The sequence below is a fragment of the Seriola dumerili genome, unplaced genomic scaffold (genome assembly GCF_002260705.1).
Source record: "Seriola dumerili isolate Sdu_G_001 unplaced genomic scaffold, Sdu_1.0 BDQW01001125.1, whole genome shotgun sequence".
NCBI classification, from domain to species: Eukaryota; Metazoa; Chordata; class Actinopteri; order Carangiformes; family Carangidae; genus Seriola; species Seriola dumerili.
The window spans coordinates 163024-179721 of record NW_019175380.1 but is presented as its reverse complement, the minus strand read 5'-3'; the positions used below and the strand labels follow the sequence as shown (position 1 = coordinate 179721).

Sequence of the window (16698 nt, the reverse complement as noted above, 5' to 3'; positions counted from 1 at the left end):
AAATAATTATTTTGTTTTGTACAGCAAGTTATGGACATAAAACGATTTGTCCGGTTCAGTCTGAGGGTCTCGCTCTCGTGTAGGAGCGTCACCGCTTTGCTACGATGATCTGCTGATTTAAAAAAAAGAGGAAAACAGGATGAAATATTTGTTTTAGTTTAATTTCGTCTGACCTCTGGTGTTTTATCATGCAGGTAGTTTGGGTTTTATTTCAGGTGTTTCAACATAATGTCTCTGAGATTTCCACCTCCACTACAGTACGATCACTTCTCCCAAAAGGGACTATTTCTTCAGCAGAAAGTAGTTCCAGTCATGCCTGCGGATAGAGGACACTCTACAAGTTACATTCACTTCACCTCAAAAAAGAAAAGAAAAATTAAGCTGGAGAAATGAAACCAAAGCGTCTGATTGGCTGACACCACTAGAGGGACGTAGTCTGGTATTTTATCAGCTGTGCTTGTAACGGTTCGGTCACTGTCATTAACTGTTTTCAACACTGAGGGCGTTTCCTGAAGCGGACGCCGCAGCTCCGTCGTGTCGTTAGTTTGTTTGAAACACTGAGTCGTACATGGAGGGAACGAGTTCATCCTTTATTCTCTTACATTCCTGCTCAGAGACACAAACACACTGAAGAGGCACTCATGCAAAACTACCTGTGTGTGTAAGAAGCTAACGGGATCGTTGTGATGTAACAGCAGCTTCCTGCCGCCTCGCCGCCTCACAACTGACCACGCTGAACACGTGACTGAACGCAGATTCTGCAACACCTGAATGTGGATCAAGCTTCAGCCGCTCTGTTTTTATTTTTTCTAAGGAGATTATCCCAACAAGTACCAAGTAAACAGACCGGTGCCTCTCTCTGAGACTGTGGAGGTGAGTGGAGGAAGAGGAGGAGGAGGACGAGGAGGAGGAGGAGGAGGAGGTCTGAAGGTGGAGGTTTGTGCGTATCGACTCAAGTGCAACATGAGTTGGAGGAAACATGGAGGGAGACCTGTACAGCGTGGTGCCATCACGCCACAGAGTCGCCAACACACAACTACATCGCTGTCCGCTGTGGGGGAGGAGGAGGAGTGGTGGGCCGCTATGGGTGTGTCCAGGGGAGGGGACTGAGGAAGTGCTTGGGAGGAGGAGGAGGAGGAAGAAGGTGTGAGGAGGTCATGGAGGCCAAAGGTCCAGGTTGCTTAGATGGGCAGCTGGAAGGTGATGTCCACTTGAGCTTCTTTAGCCAGTGAGACGATTTCAGAAAGCTTTACAACCTGAGAGAGAGAGAGACAGAGAGAGAGACAGAGAGAGAGAGAGAGAGAGACAGAGAGAGAGAGACAGAGAGAGACAGAGAGAGACAGAGAGAGAGACAGAGAGAGAGAGAGACAGAGAGAGAGAGACAGAGAGAGACAGAGAGACAGAGAGAGACAGAGAGAGACAGAGAGAGAGAGACAGAGAGAGAGAGAGAGAGAGGCAGAGAGAGAGAGATAGAGAGAGAGAGAGACAGAGAGAGGCAGAGAGAGAGAACATCATGAGGTCAGGAGGAAAGATATGAAGGAGAATTCATTAACTAACTTTATTTACAACATAAATCCTTTCACAATCACAAAAACAAGAAACAGGATGGAAATGTTGAAACAGGATATAATTAGAGTTCATCAAATAATAATTAAATGAAAATAAAGAGGTGATTGAGGAGCCAGAACAGATTATACTCTGTATATTTTCTTCTGTGTTTTAGAGTTTTGACCTTTTTATACATGGGGGAGGGGGGTCTGCTCTGGTGAAACTGCAGCTGGTTAGCGTAGCTTAGCTTAGCATAAAGACTGGAAACAAGGGCAAACAACCTGCCTGACTCTCACTGAATCTCACTGATGAACACGTTCAGATCTGTTTCATGTCGTTTGTGGACTTTGGTCTTAAGCCATGATCCTGTGTGTGTGTGTGTGTGTGTGTGTGTGTGTGTGTGTGTGTGTGTGTGTGTGTGTGTGTGTGTGTGTGTGTGTACCATTTTGGCGGCTTCGTCCAGGTCGTCACAGGCCAGGATTTTCAGAGGGCTGGCAGCGATCAGAGCTTTAGCATCGTCCACTCTCGTCCCTGAAAAAACAAAACAAATCATCATTTATATAAAGTATACATCCACACCTGACTGTTACACCTCAGCTTCTGCATCTCATTATATCAAATCCATGACTTTGTTGTTGTTGAGTCAAATACTTTGACGCTTCTGGACGGTGATGAATCCTGGAGGTTTGAGCGTCTTAAACTTTAAACTACAGTTTCCAATTTTACTAAAAACAATCTGTAAATCTTAATTTGTCCGAGTGTCAGCAGAACCCCTGAGAACTGACGAAGCCTCTGCTGCTGCTGCTGCTGCTGCTGGAAATCTCTGTGATTACATTATTATAGGTTTTTAAACAACGTCCAATCCTGTTTTTCACACATGGGTGAAAACTGCCAGAGAAGATGCGTGGAGCGTTACATGAGTGCATCTGCTGCGTCTTCACAGAGACGCTGAGACATGAGGCGGGACGACCCCGAACACTAACACCTCTCAAACATGAGGAGGAAGAACTTCTGCAGGTTGAGCTCTAATCAAACGTGTAAACAGGCACTTTCGTGGTGGAAATGACATTAACGAAGAAGCCCTTTGGCCGTTTGAATTAGAGTAAAATCTGCAATTTAAATGATAATTAAATGTGTAAAGAAGCAGCACGTCCACAGCTTGAATTAAAAGTATAAATCTTTACATCCGCGGCGCAGAATATTTCCATAACAGAAACTCTCCCCCCGAGGAAACCTGAGGAATGTCAGCTCTGTTTAGACTCATGCATCATTTCTCTCTGCTTGGAAATCTCAAGGCGACACTGTGAAAGAATAAAGATTCAGCTCCGCAGGACGCCACGTGACCACGAGCAGGAATAATAACCTTTATAATCACAGGTATAAACGTGACGATCGCAGTGATCTGCGTCCGTTCAGCTGCATGTCTCCACCGCTCTGACGCTCCCTCAGTGCTGCCAGGTGTGTGTGTGTGTGTGTGTGTTTCTATCCACTGCAGTGAGGACGTTGCTTGTACCTTGTAACCGCACAACGATGGGGATCTTGAGGTCCAGGTCTCTCACGGCCATGATGATGCCCTGGGCGATGACATCACACCTCATGATGCCTCCGAAGATGTTGACCAGGATGGCCTGAACCTGAGCGACAGCGGGAAGCCGTTAAAAACCACCATGAAAACAAACCCCTGACATTTACATCTGCAGATGTAGAGGAAGCGCTCTTACCTTCCTGTCAGAGGTGATGAGTTTGAACGCCTCGGTCACCTGGTGGGCCGTGGCTCCTCCTCCCACATCCAGGAAGTTGGCCGGAGTGCCGCCATGCAGCTTGATGATGTCCATGGTGGCCATGGCCAGACCCGCTCCGTTCACTAGAGAGAAAACAAGACGTCTTACAGTCACAAACCTTCTCCTTCACCTCCGTCACACTGCAGCTGCTGTGATAATATTCTCCACTGCAGCTCCAACCTCAAACACAGAGAAGCGCGAGGAAGTTCATCTTTAAAATAAAAACCAACTCGCTGCGGCGCACTGACCCAGGCAGCCGATGGTTCCGTCCAGGCCGATGTAGTTGAGGTCGGCCCTGGCGGCCTGGCGGTCCCGGGGGTCCTCCTGGGTCCAGTCCTGCAGGTCGAACACCTTCTGCTGGCGGTACGCGGCGTTAGAGTCGAAGTTGATCTTGGCGTCCATGCACATCACTGTTGACGAGCAAACACACGAGAGTTTGGCATTAGAGGGAAGATTAACTTCCTGTGTCCTTCGTCACAAGAAGCTGAGCAGTTTTTAAATGTCATGGAAGCTGCTGTGTATCTAACCTGTGTGATTATTAATGACTCGTGTTTAAAATCACACGATGTTAAAGCTGCACAATAATAAGAGCTTATTATTCTGTGGCGTCACTGAGCCTCAGCTGCTCATTATTAAAGGCTGTTTCACAAGCTCATATACAGCTGTGTGTGTTTAGAAACATCTGTGCACACCCCTCTGTAACCTTTAAGTATTTGGTTTTATTCAGAATTGTTGTTATTGTCAAGAAATCGCAGTTACAAGCTAACAAACAACATAAAGAAATAAAAGATGCTAACTGCGCTAACGGTTCTGACCCGTCTGAGTCTGGGTCTGACTGAGGCTCAAACATGAGGCTGAGTCTCTCTGATGTTTCCTCCTCTCACCATCTTGATGCTCTCTGCTCACCTGTCCACCTGGAGCCAGCAGGTGGTGGGCGGGGCTCAAGGCCTGATCCAGGAAGTAAGAGTAGATGAGCTTCAGACCCAGTTTTTATGAGTAAAACATGTTGAACTAAATAAGAATCACAGCAGAGGATTTATTTATAGAAGTTATGTTTTGATGAGGAGACGCCGCATTGTCCCACACACCATGTCTCAACACGCCAGCTGAGTGTGCGCCCGTAAATTCTGACCGGGCTGCACAGTTTGCATCAGTGGTTATTGGTTCCATGTTGGATCTTGTAGTTTTGTTACAGTGGGATCAATATAGACGTTTCAAAGTGAGACTGAAGTTACTGCAACGTGATGAAAGTTAACTTCATAATCAAAGACTCTTTAAGGTGTGTGTGTGTGTGTGTGTGTGTGTGTGTGTGTGTGTGTGTGTGTGTGTACCAATGCCAGAGGAGTCCTCCACCATGGGGTTGATCTCGACCATGGAGGCGTCGTACTTGATGAACACGTTGTACAGTTTGATCATGTTCTCCGCCGCCTCGTTCACCAGCGCCGGCGGGAAGCCCATCTTCTTAGCGACCTGCAGCAGCACAGCACATTTCATCACACGTCAGACGGGCGGTTGGATAAACACTGATATGATCAATACATTGGATCCAATCACTGTGTGACGTGACGGGAGTCTGTGGTTGTGATGAACCTTCAGAGAAAGAGAATAAAAAAATACTGAAAAACTAGAACCACCTCCTCGTGGTCGTATCCCTCCGCCACGCAGACTAGTTCCAGGTCACATCCCTGTTTGTCCAGAGTCAGAGAACATATGAATTGTTTGTGTGAAGTCTTGAATAATGGCTAAAAAGTGTTTTATGAGGTCACCGTGACCTTGACCTTTGACCTTTGACCACCAAAATGTAACCGGTTCATCCTTGAGTCCAGGTGAATGTTTGTGCTAAATTTCAACAAGTTCCGTCAAGGCGTTACTGAGATATCGTGTCCACTAGAAAGGGACGGACGGACGACCTGAATACGATATGAATATGTCTCTGACTGTCGCCGCCGCGGAGGAATAAAAAGCAGAAGAAGAAGAAGAAACAGGTTCAGTGGAAACACAGAGAACCTGCTGCTTTTAATGAACCTCGCTCAGTTTTACAAACGTGGTCTCAGCGGACAGAAATAAACAAACAGTGAAGGAACATCAACGGACCTCCGTCTAACCTGGAGAGCCCGGCGATCAGCACCTCTCGTCTCCGTCAGATATATCGAGCCCCCGCTCTCACTATGACAACCAACACATTCAATACCCAGCGCCCAGAGGCGGCCACTGAGATAACGCTCTCACTCAGAGGGGAGAGCGAGGAAGGAATGTGTTTACAACCAGATTCAGAGAGTTCGTTCATTGTTAGAAAATAAAATCAGTTCACGTTAAAAACGCAGCAGAGCAGCTTTAATCTCATCGTTTCTGACTCGTTGCTTCTGTTTCTACAAATAAACGCTTCATCCCGGCATGAATCAGGTTCGTTTTGGAGCATCTTGCATCACTTCCTACGACTGTTGTTTTAGAGCAGCACAGACAAACCCTGCAGGGCTGTAGCACAGCGTTTCTGGACTTTCTGAGAAATATGCACAAAGACCTGAGGAGCTGTGAAAGGTCAGGACGCTCCGCACAACAGGAAGTGATCCCAGACCCCCGAAACCCGTCTCAACAATCATTTACTTTTAAAACACGATCAGCTGGAGTTCAGAGACCGGCTGCTGGATTTAGGTGATGATTTTTCTCAGTGGAAACAACAGCTCTGACTCTGTGTTACTGCCTGTTCGGCTGCACCGACGTCGTCCTGCCACACTCACATTTTCTGCTCTTATTTTGATATTATTGCTATTATTGCTGTTCATTTTATCATTTATAATTTGAATCACTTTGGTTTCTCACCACTGTTAATTTGTCATGTTACTTTCTTGTACGTTCATTTTGTATTTTTATAATTTTGTGATATTTCAACATTACTGAGGTGGAGGCTTTAAATAAGAATATTTGTTATCTTTGTTGTTTTCTGTGTATTTTCAATTGTGCAAGAATAAATCAAACTAAAAAAAATAACTTGAGACTTCACAGCAACTATGATAAAATTTCACACTAATGTTTAATATGTTCTCTGACTCTTGATAAACAGGGATGTGACCTGGAACTGGTCTGAGTGGCGGAGGGATACGACCACGAGGAGGTGGTTCTAGTTTTCTTCAATGAGGAATTGTCTTTGTCTGATAAAGAGACACTGTGGGTGAAGTGCAGAGATCGACAGAGAAGCCTGGGTGACATTTCTTTATGTATTTCTGCTCTTGTTGATGATATATAATCACGTCTCTGTCGCTCATCCGTCGGCGTGATTTTGGAGATTTGCGTCTGAAAACACAGAATGTCTGTTTGTTGTCAGATCATCCTCCTGAACCAGGGGGACACTTTACTCTGAGGATTTGTGTGTTTGTAATAAACATCAGACGGGAAAAAGAAAAACAGAATCATTATTTACAAAGGAACTGTTAATGTCACACTCAGGTTGTTTATGAATCTGAACAGGACGGAGGGCTGGAGTCCGCTGAGAGGAACTTACAAAGAAGTTTTCCTCCTGAGACGTAAAATACCACTACCCAGAATCCCTCTCTCCTCTTCTCTGATTACCAAACCACACACCTGGAACATCTATTACCACTATTGATCCTACCTTGACCGCCTGCTCCATCTTGATGCCCTCCACGATGTCGATGGGCTCCTTCACAATGGCGTCTGGATTTTCTGCAGCGACGTCTTCGATGTTCACGCCCCCCTGCGAGCTGCCAATCAGGACGGGGCCCTGCGGGGCGAAGGAGCGGCGGGTGAGGTCTGAACAGTTTCAATTAGACAATCTGAGACACTTGGTTTGAGCTTCAGATGTTTGTTTGAGTCGGGCGCGTCGTTCGCGGTGAGATGGTGAAATCAGCACGTGAATTCTGTTTAGTCCGACTTTGACTTCAAAAAAAGAAAAACGTGTTTGGAAGAGTTCTTCTCTGAAATGCTGTTTGAAAGTCAAATGCAGACTTTCAGAAAGAAGATGCAAGTTTCTACAGAGTCGACACATTAAATCAGCTTTACAGTCTTTTCCCGTCACATCAGCTGATTAAAGTCTCGTCAGCAGGACTCGCTGTCTCTAAAAACACTCCTTCATTTGTATTTAACGTCTCCTCTTCATGAGGTACGGCTATAAAAACCCAACAGCTCAGACACAGATTCTACCTTTCCAAACTTTATAATGTTCAGTTTTAATTGTCACTGTCAGAGGTCAGAGGTTAACGTCTGAACTTAACATTATGATCCTCCTACACGTACAATTTGTGGCAGAGCTGTTGAACTGGGTTGTATTAAATGCACAGGTGTGCCTAATAAAGTGACCACAGTGTATGAATCAGTGATTTTAGACCAATGTAACCTGAGCAGGAACAGACAGGTCGTCTGCTGCCATCTGGTGGTAGAATTCAGCATAACCAGGTGCAATCTCTGCACGACTCTCTGCCGAGGAACGACGAGTTCAACAGATCCAGGATAAGTTTAGTTCACCTGTCGGGCTGCGAGCGCGTTCATGTGAAGGAGGCGGAGCTGTTCATTATAAGCAACGTCGTCAGAAGCATGAATAAAGTTCTTTATATGACACGAGAAGAAACGCTGATCGCCGCCGGTAAATTTGATTATAGCGACATTCAGCAGTGACGCTCAACAAGGGGAAATGTGAACAATATGATCACATGACTGGAATAAAAAAGAAAGAGCAGAAATATTTTCTAATTGTTAGAGTCAGACTGCAGATACACTGTGAACAAGTGCATGAATGATTAACTTTCTTACTGAGTATTTTCTCTGTTTTTAATGATGAACAAACTACGATGAACGTGTGATGCAGGTCAAAGTTCATGTCAGGAAACAGAAGTCATTCTAGTTTTTATATTAATATATTATATTTTCTATATTCAATATTAGAAACTGGAACTAGATCATTTGTAGTATTTTTTACTTAATAATTGATTAATCAATTAGGAAAACTGTCGCTCAGTGAATCAATTCAAACTCCTACTGACCCACACGGGAAACACAGCTACAACTGCAACTAAAGTCCAAAACTCTAAACCTGCTTTTACAACTGATCAGAATGATTTATTTCATGACACTACTCGATTGATCGATTGTGTGTGTGTGTGTGTTGCCTCACCTGGTAGGACCTCTCCATGGTGATGGCGAAGTAGTACTCTCTACGTGGATACCTGCGCTCGCAGATGAACACCTGGTTGCAGATACGTCCCGCCTCCCCGGTCTGCTTGGTGTAGAGCTTTCGGCCAATCATCTGGGACGAAATGTCACGGGCCTCCTCTGGACTGGAGAGGAAGAGGAGGAGGAGTGTTTCACAATCACATCACCCAAATCAGCTGCAGCTAATTATTACTTTCATTATTGATACAGCGTTTTCTCAACTGATTGATTAATTGTTTTAGACAGGAAGCAGAAAATGAATGAATGGATTAATAAATTAAAAACAAATTTCTTTAAGGTCATCTGTGACTGTGGTCGTTCTGTCGTCGGTGGATCAGCTGTGATGAAGAGTGAGGAGCTGATGATGAAGAGCTGCGGCTCCTCATCTTCAGCTCCGGCTCCTTTCACTGTGTCCAGCTGTTGTGTTAAAACATCTGGCTGTGAGGTTGGAAACAGCTTCATCTGCTCGGTGGATTTCTGACAGAGCCGCTGCTAAACTGAACCACACGGCTGTGTTACCATGGTAACCGCAGGTGTCATCACGAGATATAAAAGGATCATAACTTTAATACTCAGCAGATTATTTACGGATGTTGGTCAGTGTTAAGATGTTTGATGACTCACGAGTAGACGATCCTCACTCCTCCCTTCAGGCCGCCCTCGAACGTCCCCTTCCCTCTGCCCCCGGCCAGGACCTGAGCTTTCACCACCAGGTCCTTTGAGCCTGAGACACACACACACACACACACACACACACACACACACACACACACACACACACACACACACACACACGTTTCTGTCAGTAAAACACTGTGTATTAACTGTGAAAGGGACTGTGCTGATGTCCTGTGCTTCAGACGGTCGGTCAGGTGACACATACTGAGCAGATGTGATGTAGATCTAAGTCCTGATCGAACAGCTGAGGATCTGAGGAGGATTTAAAGGTGCGTCAGGTCAGGGTCAGAGAACGGTGTCACCTGTCACAGGATTTATGGTCCAACTTCTTTGGAATTATGTAAGTCAAGAGTCAACTGATACCACTGAAGCAGGAGGAGTCTATGTTTAGACTGTGTGAATATGTGTCTGTCTACACACTGGAGCCTTGGCTTCAGCTATTTAAAACCGACACACACACACGTCCTTGAACACAACTGAACTGTATCAGTAACACTGGGGTTGTCAGGTCAGACTCAGGACTCTTTGAGTATCTTTTAGTTTACTTCCTCTTTGACAGAAACTGTTTCAAATTAAACTTCTTTTATTCACTCCATTCTTCTGGCTCATCCTTCCTGAAAACAAGAATCTTTAGGTTCAGGAGAGACGAGTTTCTCTGAGGCTCGCTGCAGCTCACCGATCTGCTTGGCCACGGCGTACGCCTCGTCCGAGGAGCTGGCCACCATGCCGGCGGGCACGGAGATGCCGGCCTCTTTCAGCAGCCCGATGCTCATGTACTCGTGTAGGGAGAGGTTCCTCTGCTGCTGCTGCAGGTGAGGGGGCTGCAGCTGGGACGCATGGCCTCCAAACAGACCTGAAGACCCACCGAGGACCTGGAGGTAGAGGGGGGGGGGGACATGTTAAATCAGTGTGCTTTACACAGTGTTGACCAGTTGAGCAGCTGAAGAGGAACTGGCCGGACACACTGACGCTTTATTCACATGTTCGATCCCGGACGTGACGACATGGAAAACCACAGATTTGTTTTAAAACAGGATTTTTGAGTTTCTGTCTCGTCTTCATTAGAACTGAAAGAGAATAAACTGTCTGTAGTCATGACGACAGTGTGACGTTCACACCTGTTGTTTTTTAGTAAAACATCTCGCCAGCTCTCAGATGAAAAGCTCCACCATCAGCACCACCGTGCCTAATGCTGCGTTCACATCACCTCAGTTACTGTAACTATGAGTTTATCACATGTAAATAGCGTCTCATTAATATCAAATTATTTATATTTAATAAATATCATTTTTATATTCCCAACAATGTACGATGAGAAAGACGATATAAATAAGATGTGTTGTTAAATTTATTTAATTTTTTTTTTTTTACTAGACACCTTCTGCAATTATCATTTTTCCATTTTTTCTCTCTTATTTTTTAAATTTTTTTGTTTTTTCGTTCCTCTGTTTTGTGTTTGTGAAAAATGAATTAACAACATCTGTATCAGTCTGAGACTTCACATATCCACCTGTCATTAACACACACTCACACACACCAGAGGAGGAGTGTCTACAGTCAGCAGGAGAACACAACAGTGGAAACTTGACTAAGGATGTGAAACCAGGACAAAGTGGCTCCAGTGTTTCCCAACAGCTCGAACACTCGGCTGGACTCAGACACAGGTAAATACCTCAGTGTGGGGAAACTACAGAGGAGGGTGATGCTGGTGTTGTGTATCTGCTGCGTCAGTGTTGATACAACAGACTGCTGCTGCTGCACCACCTCACACTCATTAACAGAGTTACAGGAGGGCAGGTCTTCTGCACACAGCTGTTTGTAGAGCTGCAACTGTTAGTCGACGGACAGGCCGACGATTAAACTGCTGATTATTTTTGTCAGTTAAGTCGACTCATCATTGAACAATAAACTGTAAAAAAAAAAAAGAAAAAAAAAAAAGAAAAGAAAAAGAAAGAAAGAAAGAAAAAGCCCATTGCAATGTCGTTAATTCAGTTTACGCATCTTCTTCATCCTGGACCTGAAGAACGTTTGGAATTTTCTCATTCGCTAGAAAAATGATTAAAACAGTTCATCAATTATCAGAATATTTGCTGATCATTTTCCCTGTTTACTGACATTTAATGGACCAAAAGACTAACTGATTAAATCGAGAAAATAATTAACTAATCGATGATGAAAATAATCACTGGTTGTATTTATTTTATCTGATCCTCTGACACTGAGAGCAGATAAAGTTAAGCAGGGATTAGGGATTAACCAAATTGCTTTTTATTGATTCCTAATTATTGATCCTGAAAGAGAAGAATGAGTCTCTTCTTCATCTCATGCAGCACACTGTGGTTTTTGTCCCTCAGCTTGTTGTTGTTGACAGCTGCAGTAAACACCAGTCAACAGTCTGTTCAAACAGCCTAAATATAAACTGAGAACACACATGCGCATTTTTGAGCAGGTCATGTGACTGGACACAAAAACGTCCAGCAGATTAAAAGGAGCAAAGTAACCTACGGTGTTAATTGGTTTACAGCTGGTTGAACCAGCTGTGTGCAGCTGCTGCAGCTCCAAGTTTCTGTGGTGAAAATATCAAGAGCTCTGATGCTTCATTCATCAAAACGATGATGAATGTGTTTTTAAGTTATTAACATTATTTGTCACAAACAATGACTCAAGGATTTCTTGCTTTGTTGGTGTGGAATCCGATTTAAAAACATGAATTAAAAACAACTTTTCACCCAACTATATAAAACATTTAACGTATTTTATCGGCCTGTTACACAAAAACACAAAAACAAACCTATTTGATGCAAAACTGGATTGATGATGTTTATATCTGATTTACTGAACCTCATGAAAACAAGCATTAACTAATAAAAGTGTGGAAAATGTTTAGTTTGATCATGAATCTTTTATATCAGATCTCTTCACTGAATCACCAGCATCACGACATAAACAAGGTTTCTGCAGGTTCAGTTTCTATTTCACACTCACACCAGCCAGAGTATGAAAGTATCATAGAAAACCAGCAAACCTCAAAGTATTTATTTTCATATCCCATTTTTCAATAGTTCCTGTCAGTATGTAATAATAATACAATTCATTAATTATGTATTTACTTTACACAAATTAACTGCGCCACTTTTTCAGGGCAGCCTGGACACGACAGTGACGAGATGGGCTAATGCTAACGTTGGCTATGTAGCAGAAGCAAAACTTACAAACAGCTCCTTTAAGGAAACTGGATTAAATAATAAAATAGCAGGTGAGACTGTTGCCTTGTTTCCCTCCAGCTCTGTCAGTCCTAGGTGACTGCTGTTGTGTTAAAACATCTGGCTGTGTGCGCAGCGTGAAGTCAGACGGGGGTTGTGATGAGCATTGAGTTTGTCTGGCTGCACTGTAAAAACAAGGTAAAAAAACAAGCAGCAGATACCAACGTCCAATGGAGACAGAAGTCCAGACAAAACAACAGTCAGAACATTTCCTTGTTGCTGAAACACATCAGGTCAATGAGACTCTGAAAAAACAGAAACCAGGAAGGTCATTGACAGGAAGTCCCTTTGTCATGACCAAGCATCTCCTGCACTTCCCTTTACAACAACCTGAATGCATCGTGTTCATGTTCCAGGAATTATTCCATTTGGCTATGAATCCATATCAGAAAAACAACAATAAAAATAATGCACATGGAATTACAGTTACTATCTGTATTATCTGTGTGCTGCAGTGGAGCTTTGTTTACCTGATCACAGATTAAAGCAGCAGCAGATTGGAGGCTACAGGTTTTAGTACTTGTTAGTACTCCAGTGGTTTGTACTGAATAAGCCCCTCTCTCTTTCTTAGAATATGAAGTGAATTGTATATTAATTATATTTATTTTAATTGTAACTAAAATATTGATTACATTGTGTGAATAAAATAAAAACGACAATGGAGGTACTTTTGTAACCTGAGTACAATCTGCAGGTTTTCCTTTCAGGTTGCATACAGCCAGAAGCCTGAGAGGCGAAACCCAGGGCAGAAAAAAAACCTGAAGACATTTGCTGCATCACCTGTTGCTGCTCATTAGGCTCACTGTAAAAAAATACTGCATTACAAGTAAAAGTGCTGCAGTGACAATGTCACTTCAACAAATGTCAAGAAAATATTCAAAATAAAAGTCTCCTGGCACCGTTAGACTATTACCTATTCAAAATAAAAGTCTCATGTCACTGTTAGACTTATCTATTCAAAATAAAAGTCTCATGTCACTGTTAGACTATTATCTATTCAAAATAAAAGTCTCATGTCACTGTTGGACTATTACCTACCATATCATTAGATTATTATTACTGGTGCATTCAAGTGTAAGGAGCATTTAACTGCTGTAGTTGGTTAAGTAGCTCCTTATTAAATATTTTATATACAGTAACTAATGATGATTTTCAGAATGGATTAATCTCTTGATCATTTCCTCTATTAACTGATTGATTGATTGATTGATTGATTGATTGATTGATTGATTGATTGATTGATTGATTGATTGATACAAATTCAGAAAACAGTGAGAGAAATGCTCAATATCACAAATTATTTAAACAATAATTAAAATAGTCAGTTGAGAGATTATTTCAGCTATACTTTATATACTGCTGAGTATTTAACATTTGACAAAGTATCTTATTTTATAAGCTCTTCATGCATACTCCTCATAAAGTGTAAAGTCTACATATATTCTACATATTTCATATTAGAATATGTAAAGTTGTTTACTTGATGTTCATTATTACAGGGAATAAACAATTTTCTGTTTAATACTGCCATGATCAAGAGCTTTAAATCTGACTGTTACTCATTTGTACTTATTTCTCAAATGTCCCCACTTCTCTGAATCTGTGCCCCCCCCACTAAATCCGCCCCTGACAATAATCAATCATATATGTTCACTGAACTTACATTAATGTACAGTGTAGTAAAGTATCCGACTGCCATTGTACAGTGTATAGTGTAGCTATGGATCTTTAGGCTCTACTTTTTTCCATTAATTATAATACTTTGTTGGTGTATTTAGTTATTGTTTAGAAATTAGCCTTTAACCATGTTATCTATCTATCTATCTATCTATCTATCTATCTATCATTACAGCTTGTGTGACAGTATCTGAGTCTACCAGCAGCAGACTCATGGTTTTCCACCTGCTGTGACTTGCACATACTTGAAGGGTAATGACACATTTTCAGCTCCGGAGCAGAGCAACATGTCTGCGGACACATCCCTGCTGCGTTCACGGCCTGTCTCTGCAGTGAGAGCTGGGGTCTGTCTCCCCGTGGTTTAGCGGGGTTTGCCTTGGTAACACGGCGGGACAGACGCGATGGCGCAGAGCTCAGGGTGGAGGTCACTGTGCTGCACCTACCCTCGTCCACTGCTATCACACTCAGGCCCTAACACACCCTTTAAATCAACACACAGGTGTGACCGGGAACACTGAGGCTGAGTGGACCGTGTGGACGCCCGCGGCTGTTTGAGCTGCGTCACTCCGGCTCAGCAGCACTGTCAACCGGCCACGCTAGCGCTAGGTCCCCGCTACTTAGCATGTTAGCCAAAACAATCGGAAATTCAATGAATGTCAAATTTGACCCTGTCACTTTCTCTTACACTGTGGCCGTCTAGAGAAGGAGCAGCGCGGCAACAGACACCTGCTCCGAGAGCCGGAGACCTTCGCTTCAACCTGGACTCACACTCACCTTAGAAGCGGAGCTGATCGTGTTCCTGGCCCCTGAATTTCTCAGGCTGGCCGTCAAACGGCCGCAGATCAGGGACGTCGCCATGTCTCCCTCTAGAGCGAAGTAACTACTGCGCATGCGTCGTGAACTGCAAAGTCGGGTTCCCCTCCTGCTGCCTTCAGACGCTGTCGGAAATTATAGAATCATTTCAAAATAAAGGTTCTAAACATACAGTGGACTGTAGGTTCAAAGTAGACCAGAAAACATGTCTGGGAAATAATGCAGCTAGTGGAAAGTAATTAAGTACATGTACTTGAGTACAGTTTTGAAGTACTTGTACTTTGAGTACTTGAGTATTTCCATTTTCTGCTTCTTTATACTTCTATTCCACCACAGTCCAGAGGAATATATTGTACTTAATTATTTACCAGTTACTTTTAAATTATTATTCAATATTAAGAAACATGATAATGTTTTAAAATGCCACATAAAACCAGTTCCAAAAAACAGTTTTGACTGAAAGAGGTCAAAGTGTCAAATATTTCTCAAAAAACTAAGATTAGGGAAAAAGGGCACAAAAAAGAAACAAAATTGTGTTTCATGACTTTCCACTCCCATTCATCCTCTCATGACCCCTCAGATTTATAAAGTGACCCACTGGAGGGGCCCAACCAAAGTATTTGTATATAAAGTAGTTAAAAGCAGCTCCACCTGGAGCAGCCACAACAGTAAAATGCTGCTGGAGCTTTGATGTATTAATATTAACAACCTAATAACATCATATATGATCATTTATCAGTGACAGGAACCAAGTACTTTTGATACATTAACTACATTTTGTTGATAATACTTATGTATTGTAAAATTTGGAATGCAGGAGTATTTCCATATTGTATTGATACTTCTTCTTCCACTGTTGAGATATGATGTTTAACATGAAGCGAAAACTCAGTTGTTTCTAGATATGTGTTGTAAAATAAGACAACCACTACTGGCAAATTAATTATATAAAATCTCTGATAAATGCCAGATGAGTGCGCGTTCATAACATCTCTGTCACATGGTTTTAGAACTAAAACATACACTAAACCCATACTGCTAAAGTTAGGCTCTTTCCTTTTAATACATGCTAGATATTCATGACAATCACTGACAGTGGGAGTTTACGAAAAGACCCTGAACGCAGAACTGACAAGGCCCTGACCATAGACTGTATATAAAATTGGACGTCGACTTCGGCCTGGAAAATGAAGCCAATGCGGAAGTGCCTTAAACTTGCACTCTATCGAATGACCGTTATGGCAACTCCACTGGTTGCAAAAATAAGTCCGATTGTATTGAAGTCTATGGGGAAATTACCCTACTTGTCAATTGAGTTGTTACCTCAGTAAACGTTTTCGTTATGTGTTTATGGTCTGAATCGCTAGTTTGAAGTTTTATTCAATACAATATGATGTTAATTTTTTCAAAACATGGTCCTATTTTAAAGAAAATAGACGTTAAAGCAGAGTGGTGGTTTTACGGCGTTGCTACTGCGTGATTAACACACAAGGGAACATGTTTGCCTGAACATTTCTTGTTCGGCGTTCAGTTGTTCTCAAAGACACTCAGAGGAGTCGGCGGTTCATTTTTTTTCCGGTAAGTACATTTTGTTTAAGCCTATTTCTTTGCTAGCCAAAATTAGCATCCCTGTTAATATCACAGTTCAGGTGAAGATGCACCTTGCTAACCAAGCTAGCCAGCTAGTGCTAGCGTTAGCTGTTAATTTAGCGATTGCTATGCTAACGGTACCTGGCCCCGCTGGGCTGATAACCTGTGTCAACCTGGGTTAGCCC

General features: G+C 42.8%; 1 protein-coding gene across 1 annotated transcript; it reads right to left on the bottom strand.

The window, feature by feature from the left end:
• Nucleotides 1-575: 575 nt before the first annotated feature.
• sucla2 (succinate-CoA ligase ADP-forming beta subunit) lies at nucleotides 576-14981 on the bottom strand. The gene is made up of 11 exons (XM_022767326.1): nucleotides 14885-14981; nucleotides 9847-10042; nucleotides 9117-9216; nucleotides 8455-8617; nucleotides 6940-7068; nucleotides 4661-4799; nucleotides 3578-3739; nucleotides 3270-3412; nucleotides 3062-3182; nucleotides 1991-2079; nucleotides 576-1256 (listed from the first exon to the last, which is right to left on the bottom strand). Exons 1-11 carry the CDS (start codon nucleotides 14966-14968, stop codon nucleotides 1182-1184), a joined length of 1401 nt encoding a protein of 466 aa, XP_022623047.1. The 5' UTR covers nucleotides 14969-14981; the 3' UTR covers nucleotides 576-1181.
• Between the last annotated feature and the right edge of the window lie 1717 nt (nucleotides 14982-16698).

Coding starts and splice junctions, on each gene's coding strand:
- sucla2 (XM_022767326.1), bottom strand. CDS start 14,968: ATGGCGACGTCCCTGATCTGCGGCCGTTTGACGGCCAGCCTGAGAAAT. Junction 9,217..9,846: donor CGCCGTGGCCAAGCAGATCG/GTGAGCTGCAGC, acceptor TGTGTGTCTCAG/GCTCAAAGGACCTGGTGGTG. Junction 1,257..1,990: donor TGGACGAAGCCGCCAAAATG/GTACACACACAC, acceptor TCTCTCTCTCAG/GTTGTAAAGCTTTCTGAAAT.